Genomic DNA, 20,431 nt, shown 5'->3' on the forward strand with positions numbered 1-20,431 from the left:
ACAACCACCGAATTACAGCCTCCTGACTTGGGACAGGCACATATAGAATTTGCACCATCCTCATTTGTACAACACAAAAAATATGTCGTCCACTTTTCGGTGTAGTGAATGAGAACTATTGTCAGGTGTAAAATTAGAGAATAGGTACATTGTAGGCGAAGAATGGAAATCATAGCGTTGTTTTTTTTTATCCACACAGGGAACACATTGAGAGTTTTATGCTGTAAGAAATTAAGCAATTCGCATTGTGTCCGAAAAGACAAATTTTCTTTCATTGTAGAGGATGCTTACATAGTTTTGACATACTATATTTGATTGTTATATAAAAAATTTTAAATGATTATTTATTAATTTATTTCTGTTATTTCTTTACCCCGAAACCGCCTTTGAAACTGGTGAAAATGTTTTGCAATGTTCCTGGATATCAATTTTATCAAGGGTTTTCGGATTTTTTCATTGCTGTCCTTGGGAAATCTAGTGTCAAAATATTACCTTCTAAGTAAACACTGAAAACTTGATCTTTCAATGTTGGTTCTGTTTTAGAAAATACACTATAAATTAAAAATTCACAAGAAAACTTTCTGGTAGTAACAATAAAAAAGATTTGCACTAAAAAATAACATTTCCAAATAAAGTTCTCCTTTCCCTCCTAAAATAGCAATTAAACGACGAGTACAACAGGCTACAGAAACTTTGTGTATAATAAAGATAAAAAGAAGAAGCTTTGTGTCAAATTAGGTGAAAATATTCCTGGAGTACCAGCTTTAATTTATGTTTTTACCGGCTGTATATCTCTCTGGAACATGCTTATTATCCGCATATGTATCATATGTACATTTTGGTTCAGTGGTGCTGATGGCATTTGAAGCAGTCCTCTTTTTCATATAATGACATCGGAATTTTATATGATTTGCTATGTGGTATGCATGGGGTTTGCTCATTGTTGAAGTGGTAATAAGCATTGTATGTAACTTTCATAACATTTGGTTGTAGCAAATAAAGTTAGAGCGCGTAGTACGGGGCGCCGAATGGGACTCTTGTGGTTTTGTACAAAATTCAATTCTGTCATAACAAAATCATTTTTGTCTTACAAAACTATGTGCTACAGACTTGTTTTGTGAGAACTTCAATTTTGTGATGACAAAATTCATTTTTGTCATGACAAAATTCATTTTTGTAGACAAAATTCATATTTGTCATGACAAAAGTCAATTTTGTCTAAAAGGTATAAATTGACTTTTGTTACCTGATATGGAAATTATTTCACAAAAGTCAATTGTGTGAGGTAAGATTCAATTTTGTGAGACAAAATTGACTTTTGTGAGACAAAATTGACTTTTGTGAGACAAAATTGACTTTTGTGAGACAAAATTAACTTTTGTGAGACAAAATTGACTTTTGTGAGACAAAATTCAATTTTGTGAGACAAAATTCAATTTTGTCAATTTTGTTGAGACAAAAGTCAATTTTGTTAATTTTGTTGAGACAAAAGTCAGTTTGTCAATTTTGTTGAGACAAAAATCAATTTTGTCAATTTTGTTGAGACAAAAGTCAATTTTGTTAATTTTGTTGAGACAAAAGTCAATTTTGTCAATTTTGTTGAGACAAAAATCAATTTTGTCAATTTTGTTGAGACAAAAGTCAATTTTGTTAATTTTGTTGAGACAAAAGTCAATTTTGTCAATTTTGTTGAGACAAAAGTAAATTTTGTCAATTTTGTTGAGACAAAAGTCAATTTTGTGACCACAAAATTCATTTTTGTGACGACAAAATTCAATTTTGTAACAACAAAATTGACTTTTATGAGACAAAATTGACTTTCGTGAGACAAAAATCAATTTTGTTGAGACAAAATTCAATTTTGTCAATTTTGTTGAGACAAAAGTCAATTTTGTCAATTTTGTTGAGACAAAAGTCAATTTTGTCAATTTTGTTAAGACAAAATTCAATTTTTTCAATTTTGTTGAGACAAAAGTCACTTTTGTCTCACATTGGTCAATTTTGTCTCACAAAAGTTAATTTTGTCAATTTTGTTGATCACATTGGTCAATTTTGTCTCACAAAAGTCAATTTTGTCAATTTTGTTGAGACAAAAGTCAATTTTGTCAATTTTGTTGAGACAAAAGTCAATTTTGTCAATTTTGTTGAGACAAAAGTAAATTTTGTCAATTTTGTCTCACAAATGACAATTTTGTGTAACAAAAGTCAATTTTGTGTAACAAAAGTCAATTTTGTGTAACAAAAGTCAATTTTGTGTAACAAAAGTCAATTTTGTGTAACAAAAGTCAATTTTGTGTAACAAAAGTCAATTTTGTGTAACTAAAGTCGATTTTGTATGCAAATGAGTTCACAGAAACCAAACTAAACTAATTTCAATACAAAATTGACTTTTGTCGCCCAATTTTCAAATTAGGTAACAAAATTCAAGTCTGTGTAACAAAAATGAATTTTGTCATGACAAAAGTGACTTTTGTCCGCTGATAGATAATTTTGTATGACAAAATTTTAAATTTGTAGTATGATACAAATTTTGTTAAACTGAACTCATTTTTGTTGAACAAAAGTCACTTTTGTCCGTACAAAATTGAATTTTGAGTACAAAACCACAAGAGTCCCATTCGGCGCCCCGTACGTAGACGACAAATTTAACATATTTTCTATTTATAAATGGGCTTGAACGGTGAAAGTGATGCCAGCCAAATTTTAACTTGATCTCAGTTTGGTGGTAATTAGCATTGTGAATAAGTTTCATAGTATTTGTTTCAGGCAAAATAAAGTTAAATTGCGGAAACTTCAAAGTTGTAAATTTTCCCATGAATACGTATGGACGTACAGACGGACAAGCGTTAAAATTTATGCCCCCTCCGCTGTAGCTGAGAATATTCCGGCGGCACGTCTGTCTGTGTATAGCTTCGTATAGAAATATGCCATTTATAAGAATGGATAAGTTTAAAAAAAAGTTTGTGTGTAGAAAAGGGGGAAGGCAAACTTCTGAAAGTGACAAGAAAAAAAGCTATTTTCTATGTAGTGTAATAATCTTAAATTAAGTGATTGTTCTCTTTCATTTTCATTTTTTAGTTTCAATTTTTGTCTTAAAATGGGAGGGGGCTTAGTTTTGTCCCCTTTTTACCCCTGGCTCCTATACGTACACTGGTGTTATGACATAGTTTTTGTAATAGCAAGGAAACGAGTCATTTCGAATACCGGTATGAAAATGAGACTGTTCTATGACGACTTTTATTTATTGAAGGCACTAATTTATAAAATACAAAATTATTGTATTTATTGGCTCTTAGTAATGTTCAATAGCGTATTTGAATAAAATTTTAAAGAATTAAATTTACTACAATACAAACAATTCTTAGCTCTATTTTAGAACATGTAATTTAAACTTGTTGAAACGAAGTTAGTTTAAAATTTGTCAAATTATGCTTTAATAATTCCTTTTCTTTCCAATGTGTCTTTTAATTTAGATTTATCATGCACGTCTCTAAACAAAGTATGCGACGCGTAACAGTTTATTAGTCTTGGTGTTCCATATGCATTTGATACGGTGCATTTATAATGGATAAATTTCAGACTCCATTTATGAAAGAAAATCTACAGAGCAGAGCATTTTGGTTTTTTTGTAGCTCTATTTTAGAACATGTGATTTAAACTTGTTGAAATGAAGTTAGTTTAAAATTTGTCAAAGTAAGCTTTAAGAATTCCTTCTTTTATTTGAGATTTATTATGCATGTCTCTATACATAGTATGCGACGCGTAACAGTTTATAACTAAGTGTTTTGATATATCAATTTTATACGGTGCATTTGTGATGGATATATTTCAGACTCCATTTATGAAATGAAATCTATAGAGCAGAGAATTTTGATTTTTTTTGTGTATCAATTTAAAATGTAGATTCAAATATTTTTCACTTCAAACGATAAAGTAAAACTTCTTCAAAACTAATATATAATGTATAGATCGGCGTCCTCAAAAAAGAAGCCATACGTATTTCATTGAATCTCGATATTTATCATGTTTATAATTTTTCTAACAATGACGTTCTACCTCCATAAGCCTGGAAATGTCATGGCGGGTCTCAATTTTAATATATAAATATAGGTACTATATATTAGTTAATATTATATAAAATGGGTACATTGTTTTAGACAAACATAGCACACACCCTTACCAAAAAAAATCGAAGTTAACCCCTCCACCCAGATTAAAATTGATAATTCCAAGATTAAAGTTGGAAATTGCAAGATTAAAGTTGATAATTTCAAGATTAAAGTCGACAATTTGAAAAAAAAAATAAATAAAAAAGGATGACCCTAATGCACTTTCGTAATAAATGGAATTACATAAGTAAATGCCAAAAGTATCATCTTTCGTCAATCATAGACCGTAACTCCCAAATAACATAAAGAAAAATCGTCAAAAACTTAACACGAATTTTGTTGATATAACAACATAAAATCATCAGAATTTGATAAACGATACACAAAATCTGTCTTTTGTATATAAATATTTTAATAACTAGATTCTTCCGATGGAAAACTAGGTTATTATAAGAGATTTGTTGTTGTTTGCTTAACCTCCAGTGGTAAATATTTCATGCATATTTAAACTTTACGAAAAAGCGATGATTTAAATGTTTCCATTGTGAACGTTCCATTTCAGTGAAGCGACTTTCCAGCTGTAGTAGTATAGGGCTCGGGTTTCCTTTCCTATTTTCTTGATAGAGGGTTGCTACTTGCAATGACGCTGTGTTACGAAGGGTTTCAAATGGTAAAGTTGGATGTATCCCTATGAAGGTGTAACGGACCCTTTCAAATCATTTGATTCTGTCATACGCTTTCCTTTTGCATAAAAGCAACCCAGGAGTATAGAACTATTAATGTATTTTCCTTATTCATGTTATTCTTGTACTACGTGGACACGATTTTTTTTTATTTTAATAGATCGAAGACTCAAATAGCCGGAATGCGCAGAATAATTCTTAAACAATTGAAATGTTTTCAAGACTTTAAATATGAGAAAAAAATCCTGCAACAGTTCTTTAATAGCAAGTGCACAATTCCTGACAAGTTTGAGGGATCTGGGTTTAAAAATGAAGGAGAAATTGATTACACAAAACTAGTTTCTTTCTTAAATTTAACTGAAAAATTAATTAGTTTATTATAAAAAAGAAGATGTGGTATGATTGCCAATGAGACAACTGTCCACAAGAGACCAAAATAACACAGACATTAACAACTATAGGTCACCGTGCGGCCTTCAACAATGAGCAAAGAACATACCGCATAGTCAGTTATAAAAGGCCCCGATAAGACAATGTAAAACAATTCAAACGAGAAAACTAACGGCCTTATTTATATAAAAAAATTTAACGAAAAACAAATATGTAACAATAAACAAGCGACAACCACTGAATTACAGGCTTCTGACTTCGGACAGGCACATACTTAAATAATATGGCGTGGTTAAACATGTTAGCGGGATACCAACCCTCCCCATACCTGGGACAATGGTATAACAGTACAACATAAGAACGAACTATACAAATTTATCAGTTGAAAAAGGCTTAACTCATCAGATGGACAAAAATACAAGTGGACGTGGCCGGGTACTTGTACATCCCGACAAAAAAAAAAGACACTACGAACAGATCTGAGAGTACTCGCAGTTATCTGACTGCTAGTTCAAAGCCACTAACAACTAATAAAACAAATCATGCATCTAAGACTAAACTATTAATCCGTACACATCCAACATCTAATGGTCCTAGTGTAAAGACGTCATAAACAGCCAGAGAAAAACATGACCTTGTGCAATGCCAAGTTACAGGTATCGACAGATTGTAGATCCATGAATGTGTATATGTATATAACATACTAGTAATATTTAGTTTGCTTTTAATTTACTGATAACAAAATCAATATTTATACCAATAAAAACAATATTCAATGATCTTATTACAGTGTTGAATTGGTAACCTTTTAGAATATTAAGTTTATTTAAAGGAGCGATAAGTTTGCATGGATCATATCGAAATTTCCGGTTAACAACATTTCCGTAAAAATGAGGATGTGCTATCCCGTTTGAAATAAATTTTTTACAAGTACAACCAAACTTCAAAACCAAATCTTTATATCTATTGAAAAATTTAGTAAAGGTTTTAAGTAATTTATTGTAACGATATCCCTGGTTTAATAATTTACCAGTAATACATAGATTACGTTCGTTAAAATCAAAAACATCACAACAGACACGGGCATAGCGAACGAGCTGTGAAATATAAACACCATAAGATGGTGCCAAAAGAACATCACCATCTAAAAATGGAAAATTAACAATAGGGAACGAAAAATCGTCCCTTTTGTCGTAAATTTTAGTGTGGAGTTTCACGTTTAAAACCGAAATATCTAAATCCAGGGAAAAAAAATTATTACCGAATACATTTGTTTTATTTAAAGTAAGTTCCTTGGTGTAAATTTCTAAAAGTAGGTGCACTATTACAACATATGTGGAGTCTTTCCTGTGAAGTTTCAGGGGTCAGGGTTGAAAACTGTAGGAAAAAATGATTACACAAACTAGGAACTCACATTTCAGTTCATCCCCACTTGCCTGCTCGTCCACCTAACATCACCATACTATAATATAAAAATTAGAAGATGTGGTATGATTGCCAATAAGACAACTCTCCACCACAGATGAAATGACGTAAAGTTAACAATTAAAGGTCACCGTACGGCAACAATGATACAAAAAACGATACCGAATAATAAGCTATAAACATTGATAAAAGACCCCGAAATGTCCAGTTGAAAACAATTCAAACCAGAAAATTAACGGCTTGATTTCTGAATAAACAATAAAAAATACCATATGATATACAGCAACACATTAAAGAGATAACCGCCGAATTTCAGGCTACTGGGACATACAGATTGTTACTTGGCCAAACATGTTTGCTGTCGCCAAACCCTCCTTTTACCAGTGACAGTGATAGAACAGTACAACATAAGAACAACATATAAAAATCAGTTGAAAAAGGCTTAACTCATCAAATCGATACAAAGCACACACAAAAACCTGATAAAAACACAAAAGACACCAACTACAAATCTAATAGTACTTGCAGTTACTGAAAAATAGTTCAAAGCCAATAGTTACTAATAAAAAATCATTTATCTAACTAAAATAGCAATCAATAAACATCCAACATCTAATGGATTTAGACTAAAGACGACATTATCAGTCAGAATAGAACATGATCTTGTGCAATGCCAAAATATAGGTATTAACAGGTTGCAGTACCGTTGATGTACATATTTCACACGGTGCATAACAATAGTATTTACATTTGTAGTTGGATTTTAATTCATTAACTAATCAATATTTGTACCCATAAAATTCACATTCAAAGATCGAATTACTGTGTTGAATTGGTAATCTTTTACAATAAGTTTATTTATAAACTTAAAAATGAATTCGTTATATATATATGTGTGAAAGAATGCCTTGAGTTAATAATTTAACAGTAATAGCTATAGACAAAGATTACGTTCATTGAAATCCATAATTTCACTACGGACACGGGCATAGCGTACGAGTTGAAATATACGAAATACGTAAGATGGTAGCAAAGGAAAACAACCGTCCAAAAAAAAGAAATTAACAAAAGGGAACAAAAAATCGTCCCTTTTGTTATTTTTTGCACAGAGTTTCCAGTGTCACACTGAAATATCTAATCTATAAAAGGATAGTTATTCCTGGTAATATTTGAATTGTTTAAGTAAGATCCGTTGGGTAATTTTCGGCAGTATATTCAGGGAATTTTTGATTATTTAACGAAAATATCCTAAAGATAACGGTACATTTAATGGAAGTTAGGCTGTTCTTGACTTAGTTTGGCCATAAACTGTTAATCGTAACAGAAAAAGAAAAAGTTTACTATTGAAGTATGTTGCCGAGGAAAACAAATAAAGCTTTAATCATCTCATCACACATGTCCAGTAAGCATATCTAGCATACTATTACCAAACTGTCTCATTACAGAAGAACGCTTTGTGCGATTTGCAACAAATGAACTGGGAATCAGTTTTTTAAACGACAATTTAATTACAAAGGAAAACTTTTGTCTGATAAAATTGTGTAGAAGTGTAAATAGTTGAAAAGTCAAAACTGTCAACAAAATTAAAAGGACCACGTTATTTATCAAAACGTTTAATGAATTTTTTACACTCCCAATATTAATTACACTATTTCCATATGCTTTATATCAAAAGTTAATATAAAATGGAACATATCCGTCACAGATTATGACGGATATGTTCCATTTGTCGTAAATACAATCTCGTCCTATCCCCCTGAATGTGACCTACCGAATAAGCCATATCACCGGGGTTGTACTTGCATGAGCAACACGACGGATGCCACATTTGGAGCAGGATATGTTTACCCTTCCGGAGTACCTGAGATCACCCTCAGTTCTTGGTTGGGTTCGTGTTGCTCAGTCTTTAGGGTTTCTATGTTGTTTTGTGTGTTGTTGTTTGTCTGTTTGTCTTTTTCTTTTATTGGCCATGATGTGGTCAGTTTGTTTTTGACTTGTGAGTTTTAATGTACCACTGGTATTTTTTTTGCTTCTCTCTAAATGATAATTTATGTTATAGTAGTAAGAAAACTAGTAATAAACATGTTAGTTGTAAATTAGTTGAAATGAAACGATATGTTTGTTGTCTAGGTAACACATGCATAGTTTTGAAACAAATTGATGACAATATATTTTTTAAATATCGATAATTGATATAAATATATACCAATAAATTATTATTCCTGACCAGTGATAAATATATATTTATAACAATGTTTTTTATTTATAAATATTTTACTATATAACAATAAATTAGTATTCCGGTAATAATTATAGATTAAATTTTATAATAATGATTTTAATTTGATGAATATTTTACGAGCTATGATCTACATTAAAACTCGCCCTTTTCGTATGCAGTTGTTTACTATATGTCACTAGAAAATATGTCTTTTGCTTTAAATGTTTTGATTTTTCCGATTCAAAATTTAAAAAATTGTATGAAATGACAGCAAGTGTGACCTCGATTTTCAATGAGGGGCCAGCGGAAGCCAGCCTCCGGGTGTGGAGTTTTCTCGCTGTGTGGGACACCCATTGGTGGCCTTGTGCTATTTTCTGCTCTTTGGTCGGGTTGTTGTCTATTTGACACATTCCACATTTCGATTCTGAATTTTATTATCACATTTTAGCAAGAAGTGCTTCCCCACTTCCTGCAAAATGGGATGGTCACTTGCTATTACTGTGATTAAAGATAAGAAACAGCATTCAATTTTATACTGTAGCACCTGTGATTGATGTTCTCCTTCTTCATGTGAATGTAGCAATTAAATATATTTTTATGTTTTAAGGCTCATTGGTAACGAAAGGAATTCCAGGATTAACAGCAATGTTCAGTTCAGATTATCCTGTTACAAGCTTCAAGAACAAATGGAAAGGTCTAGAACTTAAACCAGGAGGTAATTTTGCCACAGTTTCAACTTTCTTTAATATATATAGTTGAAGATAGAATAAATTGTGGATGAAAACACTCATTTTGCTTATAACTTATCACAGGACAGAATAGACTTCACAAATCATGTTGATCAGGATGAATGAAACTAAATTAAGAATGTCATTTTTTTAAAACTAATATATTGATAAATCATTACCTTTGGACTATTGAAGTAAAAAAAATATGTCTTAATATTTTTACGTTCCTTGTGTACTTGTGAAGTTAAAAGTCTGTTAGTCCAAATAGTCATGCAATAAAAAATAAAAGATTAAGTTGTGACATAGAAAATTGTTTGAAAATTTCATGTACATTCTCTTTATCTCACCAGGCTCGTGGGGCCAATGCGCTATTCTCATCACTTGGCATCCATAGTCTGTCGTAGGGATTCGTCGTTGTCCGTCGGGGTCCGTTAACATTTGACCTTCTTGGCCGTAATCATCATTTCAGTATATAGTTGTAAAAAACTTTGTCTTAGGAACCGTTTGCCAACCAACACGGCTGACACGAAGAAAGAACATAGGAGTAAAATACAAGTTGTTTCTACTAAAAACCGCTTAACTTCTGACAAATCTGACACTGGCAAAATATTGCGATGAGATCTACCTACTGTCCGTTTACCTAAAATCTGTCAGACTTCTTCTATAGGAGTGACTTCTTTTAAATAACGAATTCAACCATTCTTTTTTTACTTTTTGGTCTAGAATCTTGAATAATTTAAAAGATAGAGAGATACTTTAAAAAGAAAAAAAATGACCAACATGACAAGATCTACAAGTCAGCATGGACCAAATCATTAGCCGACTCCTTATAAGAGTTAATGCCCTATAATCACGATTTTTACAAATGTTTTGCGATTTTGGCTTTCATCTTGAAAAAAGATAAATTGAAACTTTAAAATAAAAAAAAATGGTCAAAATCACAAGATCTACAAATAAGTTAAATGGCCAAAATCGTCAGTGGATCGTGCTACTTATAAGAGATTTTGACCTTGAATGACGATTTTACAAATTTATGTGCCATTGCCTTTTATTTTGAATATTTTACCATCAATTCAAGTACTGCAAATATGTTCGTATAGATGAAATTGTCAGTTGTTATCAAATGACAGGCATTGTCCTTGAATGACTATTTTTTTTTGGCGTTTTGGGCAAAGACTTTAACATGTGTAAACAACAATGTCTAACATAGATCAATCTTGGGTAAACGAAGAGGATGTCAACTGTATTAAACTCCACGAAAATTGTATAAAGGGGTGTTATTTACAGAATTTACTGATTGAGTTTGAGTTTTCATCTAGATGAGGGACTGTTGCAGATTTTATGGCGTTAAGACATGAAAAATCCGTGAAAGTTTCAAATTCACAATGGAACAAAAAAATAATTACTTTGTGGTTTGGATTAGCTCACATCGTCGAAACTATTCATAATTATATTGAAATGACATTTCGAAACGGATTAATAATTAGGATAGAAATTCACAACTGTCTCAGAACCACTCTTTCTCTTTATGAAAATGACAGTGAATTTCACTGGAAGTCTTTCTCAGTTGAATACCATCTTGTTCCATATGAGTTTACTTGCGTCAACCGATGTTCATTGTCTTCGTATATGTTTTCTAAGATTTTCTCATCTGAACTTCGAAAAAACTTACTTCAACCAAACTTGAGGGAAATAATTCTTATGGTATTTAGTAGGTTTCTGTTGTTTTGAAGTCATTTAACAAGCATGGCTTGAAATAGAATATAAGGGTAAACGCACTATTTGACCTTTATCTTGAAAACTAAGGAAAATCTGACTGGACGAAATGCTCAGAATGTCAATATTGATCAAATTTCTGGTTGCACCAAAGTTATAAGATGACTCCTTTATGAGTTACATGTATTACCCTTAATCAAATGACAATATTTTGCTATTTGTAATATTTCTGTCTATTAACTATTTAAAACTTTATTATCGAAAGAAACTGCTAGAAGCAAAACAAAACGTCATTACAAATTTATCAACATTGTTAATAACTAGAACCATTTGATGACTCCTGAAAAATATTATGGTCTCTAAATGACGAATTTAAACAAAAAGATATAACAAAAATACTCCAAGGCAAATTAAAAAAGGGAAGGTCTACAAATTGTGATGGTTTTGCCAATTATCCAAAGAATTATAACAGATAGAAATATACTGTAAGTAGCAAAATGTTCAACAATATAGGATATACAAACAGAACACCCAGTGTCACCAAAATGTAGGATGTCTCTTTTAAAAGGAGTTATTATCTTGAAATGAAGTTTTTTACAAATTTTCATGATTTTGGAACTAATAAACTAAGAAATATAGATAAAAAATGTAAACAGCAAACATGATCATTCAATACAGAATATACAGAATATGACTGAACAATTTGATAACGCTTTAAGAATTTGTTGCCCGATAATTTATTGCAATAAAGATAAAAATTACAATCAAAACGGAATATTTTTACCATATGAGCAATTCATGCTAGTAGGAGCCTCTTGTTTTCTATACTATGATTGGTGATTGGAATCTTTGTCTGTTCATGTTTTGGTGGCAATGTTTTATTGATCCTGAACTTTATAAACAATCTACACATCATAGTTGTTGTGTATATATTAAGAAGTGAGCTGATGCATTTGTTGTTTTTTATTTTAAATATGTTTCATGTGTTCCCATCTGTTAACTTTCATAAATATAAAATATCTTTTTTAATAGGTGAACTGTGGTGTTCGTTTTCATGATATTTTCTCTGCAGTAACGTAACACTGTTTATAAATATCAACTTTAGTTGTATTTGAGAAGATTGACCCAGACTTATGAATTTTATGACAATGCTTGAATCAGCTATGAAATGTTATTTATTTATTTGGTATATTAATGCAATGGAAAGGACATAGAGTTATACTCAATCTATTGTTAAACAGTTAAAGTGGATGTTTTGGTAATTCGTGATTGAGTAGAATCTGACAAAATTAAGTATTCAATGTTTCTTTTTTTTGTCTATAAATTTTTAAATGATGTTATTTTCAATGTTTTAGAATAAGGTATAAAATTCATGTTTAGCATTTTCATTCAATTGGGTTGAAGATATGTCGAAGGTAAACAAATATGTGAACCAAGCTTTACTTGTGAACAATACATTTACACATTTAATTTTTATGATTCATCTTCCAGTGACAAAGCAAGTAAGGGGAATAACTCCCATCATGTGAATTTTGTTGTGATTTATAAAATCTAACTGGTATTCAGTGTAAAATGCTGTTACTTTAGTAAGAAAATTAGGTTTTTATAGTATCTATGTTAATCCGAATGAGGGAAACTTGTATTAAAATGTTGATGGTCATGTGTGGACGTATAATTGCTTACTTCCACTTCTTTTGGTCACTGGTTGGTAGTTGTCTAATGGGCAATATTCCACATTCTATTTTATTATGGTTATTTTATGACTCCATCTTATTATGATTATTTCATGACTCCATCTTATTATGATTATTTTATGACTCCATCTTATAATGATTATTTTATGACTCCATCTTATAATGATTATTTTATGACTCCATCTTATAATGATTATTTTATGACTCCATCTTATTATGATTATTTTATGACTCCATCTTATTATGATTATTTTATGACTCCATCTTATAATGATTATTTTATGACTCCATCTTATTGTGATTATTTTATGACATCTTATTTCAGGTACTTTAAATATAGCACATTCAGTTATAAGACAAGGAGACATATGTGTACAAGGAACCAGTGAAGACATGGATATAAATTTTGGCACTTTCTATTCATGTAATACTGCATTAAGAGTCAGTGAAGGCATTAATTTAACTGTAACAAAAGAAGAATTTATTCCGGAAACAACATTCAAAATCCGAAACTCAGAATTCATCTACAATCAATATGGAATACAGTTTCAAGGAACGACAGAAAAACCATCACTCTTCATAAAAAAATGTAATATAAGTCTAAGTTCTGGATATGGGATACATATTGGTAGTTGGTTCAACAGAGCATTACATAATGTTTTATCACGCCTTTATATAGACATGTCGTCTATTGAACGTAACTCCAATCATGGTATATATTCAGGTTCAAGAGGTATTGCTAGTATTTTCGTTAATAACACCTTCATAAAAGGTCATACTGGATCAAATGGAATTTATTCCTATCGATGGTATGCAAGCCCTTACACAGAAAATATCACTATTATAAACTCCGAGTTATCTAACAATAGATTACAATCAGTGTATATGTACGTAGGGTACTGTTATTCTTGTTACTATTCTGTCCTTACGATTATCAACACAACATTTGGAAGTAATTTTGATCGATCATCTGTTGAGGTATATCATTTAGGGGAGGTAAGCATCAATATAATTGGCAACAGTTTCCATAACTGTCGTGGCAACTATCCAGTAATAGGACTCAGTAAAGTAGGACACCAATCAGATTTGAAGGTATTTGATAATACATTCAGGAACTCGTATGCTGTATTATCCGTTAATGGACCTGACAGTATTATGCCGATCAATATCCAAGGGAATGTATTCATGAACAACACCCAAGTGTCAAGTAATAGCAAAACTTCCCTTGTAACAATATCTAATGCTAGATTGAATTTTATTAGAAATACTGTGCAAAGTTGCTTGATGTATTCTCTTGTAGACATAAAAGATGGAGTTGAACACATTTTCTCTCAGAATAAATTTATTGACAACCTTTTAACGCCATGTTACATCAAGGTTGAAAGTATATTCAACAGAACTCATGCAATTTCAGCCAGTTATAATTTTTGGGGTCACACAGACACAGATACTATCAAGTCAAAGATTTGTGACTTTTTTGTTGACTCGAGAGCAGCGCTGGTAACTGTAGAACAGTTTTACATAGACATCACAATGCTTTCAACACTGAACATATCGAATGCTTTTGAATTTATTCAACAATCAGACGAAAATGTATACATAGTTGAAGGTATTTTTGATAGTTCAGTTCCTCTGCTTTTGCCAGAAGATAGTATATTTATTGTTAAGAGAAGTATACTAATTGCAGAAAATGGAGATGTACAGATATCCAAAGCATTCTTTAATTTCAGTCAAGACAGAGGAATGAGGAGTTATGGTATGCTATACAATTATTGATAATGATAGTTCTACTTTTTATTTTGATCTCATCTGACAAAAAAGGCCATGTAAGTTTTTGACATACATTTGCGACCAGTAAAAACTTTGTCAAAGATAATCTTCCCTGAAACAAGTGGACCGTTTCCAGCTAAATTTGTGCTGTATGATCTTTAAGGCATCTAGTATGCTGTTTTTTTTTTATAATTCTTGTCCATAAAAATATGCGTGTTTTGGCTAAAGTCTTAAAACATAAATCAGTTAAAGCAACACTGATTTAATTAAAATGATTGGCATGTTCAGAATTATCTGCCACAAAAAATTTCAGACCTATCATACAACCCTGTTTTGAGTTCTTGTCCCGCGAAATATTAAATTGAAAGAAATTTCTGTGTTATGGAGTATTATCTTGAAAACGTTTATGATAAAGTTAATGTTAAACAAAAAAATTAAAACAAACTTTAAAAAATATGTTAGGAGTACATACAAGACTTTATGGTGAAGGCTTTTGATATTATGTCACCGTCAGATGGATATGTAAGATGTTCCAATTATAAAGCAAGAAAACAGTTACAAAATAAATAAATTAAAATAGGAAGACCTACTTCATTAAGAGCTGATATAAAAAAAAAACCGCGGGAATTATCAAAATGGTCCAAAAGCAACTATTAAGCTTTTTAGAGCTGTTTGCTAAACGGGCCAATTATTTTACATCACATTGGATTTGTTTCAGATTATATCTGCTTGTATTAATATGATAAATTTTTATATTTTTCAAGATGTACTGAGTGCGGCAGCCATTTTGAATATTTGCAGAAAAATAAATTTTGCCATTTGAAACTTTACCATGATACTGTCTATGTTATATAATTTTGCAGGAAAGTTAGAAATTACAAACTCTGAACTACAGGGCCGAGACTTTAAATGGACTGGGTTTCACATATACGAGAAAGGTAAGAAACAGTGTCATATTCTATAATTTGTGCATCATTCTTTTTAATTTAAATATGTATATTGGACTTATCGTGTGAGGTTTATTTTTCGCGAAATAATACCTGCATAAATTATCTTCATATTCTAAGATTTCTGACGTAAAAAAGTTTTTAAATTTTTCTACTGTTAATAATGTCTCTTGTGATGAATGATCGATCCCCAAAACGTGCACATTTGACTAAGATCTTGTTTTCGTAAGAATAAACTCGACTTATCATTCATATTGACAAAACGTGTACCAGTGACATGTTCATAACTTTTCATGAAGGGAATTATTTGTCAAATTCATGATAATCGATTTGACTGAAATTCTCATATTTGATTTATAACATATTTAATCGTTTATATAAAAAATCAAAAAGTAAAAAAAAAAAAAAATATACACTGTATGCAATGCATTAACTAGTTTTAATTTTTCATATTTTCGTGCGTATACTTGACTAGACGCCATCTCATTACCAATCGAGATATCATACGAAGACTGTCGATGGTCCAGATATAAACATGTATATCAATAGACATTCACGTACTTATTGTGTCATAACGATTTGTCTGAGTCTATTTAATTCATTTTCGAGACAAAACGTAATGTCAATCATCGTTTTACCTACATGTGGATGATTTTATGTGATACAAATAAGTCAACAAAATGTTTTTCATGATGAATCCAAAGTTCAATTTTATTATGTCAAAATAACGAACATGTTTGCCAAGTACTCGATTTTAATAAGCAAAGAAAATTCTCCTTTGAAACCTTTCGTCCTTAAATTTGTCTATCATTTTTTGACGAAATGCCTTTGCAGATATTTGAATACTTAATTCTCATCTTCGAAATTAAGTGCCGACTTTTGTCATCATTTCCTGCAAAATAAATTTGATCCCTGTGTTCATTACCATGGAATTTTCTCACTTTCAAATTCGGTCAGATTCTTTTAATCATGTGCATTTGCTTTGCAAATGAATGTTTCCCATTAGATAGTCTAACAGTTGTTCCTATTTATTATACTTTACAAGTACACACCCGTGATATCGCGGGTCCGTGACTGAATTAAAGTATATAACTATGCCTAAGCCTTATTTTAGTAATTGGTATTGTCATCTGATAAAGTCATGTCGATTATATGATACACAGTTTTCTCTGCTTTCAAATCTTTCTGTTTGAACCCGTCGACCTGGAACTTATCAATTATTGGTAATATTAATTATTTGGAAAACAAAAGGTCCTGGCTATCCAGGAATGGAGTATTTTTTTAATCAACAGCACTGTCCTATATTAGTTATCTTAGAAAGTCTTGCTGATTGCTGAATGAAACTACAATAGGGAACAATTTGACAATGATTGAATTTAGTAGTGTCAGCCCTTTGATTATGACCCGTGTATATATTTTTATAAATTTTCTGTTTACAAAACTTTGAATTTTTCGAAAAACTAAGGATGTTCTTACCCCAGGAGTAGATTACCTTAGCCGTATTTGGCACAACTTTTTGGAATTTTGGATCCTCAATGCTCTTCAACTTTTTATTTATTTGGCTTTTTAACTATTTTGATCTGAGCGTCACTAATGAGTCTTATGTAGACGAAACGCGCGTCTGGCGTATAAAATTATAATCCTGGTACTTTTGATAACTATTTACACCACTGGATCGATGCCACTGCTGATGGACGTTTTGTCCCCGAGGGTATCACCAGCCCAGTAGTCAGCACTTCGGTGTTGACATGAATATCAATTATATGGTCATTTTTATAAATTTTCTGTTTACAAAACTTTGAATTTTTCGAAAAACTAAGGATGTTCTTACCCCAGGAGTAGATTACCTTAGCCGTATTTGGCACAACTTTTTTGAATTTTGGATCCTCAATGCTCTTCAACTTTGTATTTATTTGGCCTTTTAACTATTTTGATCTGAGCGTCACTGATGAGTCTTATGTAGACGAAACGCGCGTCTGGCGTATACAATTATAATAATGGTACTTTTGATAACTGTATATAGCAAAATCCTAAATACACCGTTTGGTGGTGCGCCTGTCAAATGCGGAATGTACAGATAAGGTATTAGCTAACAGGTGAATATATTATTGGTATCGGATTCGACCCGGAACTTGTTAATTATTGGCAATATTAATTATGAGGAAAACAAAAGGGTCTGGAGTGGTGTAATTTTTAATCTTTACCATTGTCCTATATTAGTTATATATAGAGTTGAATTCTTTGATTTGTCGTTTTTACCCGATGACGGCTGACAAATTGGTCCGCGTAATTTTAGTATTATAGATGATAAATTGGAGTTCAAACTTTTTATCGTTACCTTTGTTGACTAGTACATATGTAGTTCGTCTCAAATTTAGACCAACAATGATTGATCTTTAAATTTTTCTTTAAATTTGCAAATTTGACAATCTATCATAGTTGGACTAAAGTTGAGACGAATTATATATACACACACATATGTTGAGACGAATTATATATACACACACATATGTATATATATATATATATAAGTGTGTGTGTATATATAATTCGTCTCAACTTTAGCCCAACAATGATATATCATATGTATAATTGTTAAAATTCTTAACAATGGAATGAATGTTATTATTACATGAACGATTAAATGAAATGCTTACTAGAAAATCAGTCAGTAACTTCGACTTTGATTGTGATGTCCATTGTACACTTATGCTGAAGTACATAAGCTAGTGTGGTTATCTGTATAAATTTCTGTGAAGATCATTTATCATATTTTAACTTGTACTATTAATTTAGTCTGGGACTAATAAATAATGTATCTGATGGTCTTAGAGTTACATACTTTATTCCAATTTTTTGCTATAGGATTAAACCTCCAGAATGTTACACTAAGAGATGCAGAAATGTGTATAGAAATTTTAGAGAGTTGTGATGTCAACATAGATAGTATAACAGTTTGGAATACAGATAATTTTCTCGTAGCTGATGAATTTATTGGAGAGCTAGATATATACTTCAGAAATAGTAACATTACTGTCAACAACGAAATGCTTAAAGTTGAATTCAGAAAATCTAATAGTATCGTCATAAGAGATAATAGCAGCATCTTTTCCAGTAAGATTGGAAAAATCTTTGAGATTTCTGAGCTACAAACACAAGATAGGATCACTAATATATCATTTGATTTATTTGGAAGTAATCTGAATTCATATGGGACATATAGCTATTATCAAATTAATATTGATTCTTGTTCTGGGTATTTGAATTCACTTATAAGAAATTCGTCATTTTACTGTTCCTATGCCTATTCAAAGAACGTTTATATTAGAACCCAAGCTACTAATATTAACGTTACACAAAACGTTTTTAGAATGGCAGAAAAATCTTTTGATTTTCAATTGACTTGCAGGAAGAGTTCAAAATTAAGTACGGATTTAGAAAGAAATATCAATATTTTTCATAATTCATTTAATGGTTTGAGCCCAGGCTATGATATATATATATACGAACGGTACTATCATGGTCAAATACATTTCTTCCATGTGTACAATAATGTTTTTACACACAGTCCTTTGGCTATAAATCGGTATGGTATGTATTTGAACCTGTATCGTTCATATGCTCATCAATTGTTTGAAATAAAAGGCAACTATTTTACATCAGTAAAGAATTATGCTGTTTATATATATGGAAATGTAGGTGTAATTTTCATCTCGGAGAATACGTTTCACCAAGGCACAGACTGTGTGAAAATAGATGTACATAGTTCTGATTTAAATTTGACAATATCTGACAATTTGTTTGTTGAAAATGTTGGATCAACTGCCGTTTTAAATTTGTTACAACCGAATGTAAATGTTCCTCCTATTTTACTTCTTGGGAATATTTTTCAAAACAATCTAAACACCATATTACTGTTTAGATCACCAAATATGTTCATTTTCCATAACATTTTTGAGAATCCTAATGCTACATTCAATATCAAGATAAACTCAGCCGCTCAGTATCAGAATGAAATAGTAAATGCTTCTCTGAATTTCTGGGGAACGACTGATGTGAAGGAAATCGGTCAAAAGATTTATGATAAGAGTTATGATGACACGCTCTTGGATGTTATGTTCAGACCATATCTTGGATCCAGAAATGTCTCTGATATCCAAAATGAAGAACCACCTTTCATCAGCATTACTGGAGAGGTTGGGGGTCGTGTAAATGGTGAACTTACATTGACAGTTGACAGAAGTCCATATACAGTGACAGCTAACATCGAAGTTGGAGAATTTGATACTCTTACTTTAGATCCTGGTGTAACATTATTGTTCAATAAAGATTTTGGAATTAATGTTGTGGGTAAGAATATACGAGTTAAAACATAATTATAGATAACATTTTTTTAAATTTTCATTGATGGTTTTAAATTTTACATATGAAATCTTAAAAAACGATTTTGGATGCGGATGCAGAAAAACATATCATGGAAAAACGAAAATTTAATAGAAAGTAAAAATGAACAGTGCTTGTATTGTTGCTCTTTGTTCATTTGCAGACAGATTTAAAACAAAAATGGATAAAAAAAACATTACAAGCACATTTTTGAAAATATGTCGCATGGTTTCATCCTTCTCCCAACATGGCTACCAACTAAAAAAGGGCTAGGAGAAATATGTAAAATATTTAACAGATTGTTATCGATAGAGTGGCCTATGCCAATTGCAAAGATGATTAGAATGTCAAGATCGTCCCACTGT

At 31.1% G+C, this 20,431-nt stretch overlaps 1 protein-coding gene across 1 annotated transcript in view; it reads left to right on the forward strand.

The window, feature by feature from the left end:
* Window positions 1–20,431, forward strand: part of LOC143063814 (uncharacterized) — a 100,204-nt gene that overhangs the window by 30,227 nt on the left and 49,546 nt on the right. Inside the window, exons 7-10 of the mRNA XM_076236195.1 lie at window positions 9,436–9,543; window positions 13,292–14,722; window positions 15,600–15,674; window positions 18,549–20,033. Of these exons, the coding sequence (XP_076092310.1) occupies window positions 9,436–9,543; window positions 13,292–14,722; window positions 15,600–15,674; window positions 18,549–20,033 (3,099 nt within the window). The remainder of the gene's footprint in view (window positions 1–9,435; window positions 9,544–13,291; window positions 14,723–15,599; window positions 15,675–18,548; window positions 20,034–20,431) is intronic.

Source organism: Mytilus galloprovincialis, chromosome 2 (genome assembly GCF_965363235.1).
Source record: "Mytilus galloprovincialis chromosome 2, xbMytGall1.hap1.1, whole genome shotgun sequence".
Lineage (NCBI taxonomy): Eukaryota > Metazoa > Mollusca > Bivalvia > Mytilida > Mytilidae > Mytilus > Mytilus galloprovincialis.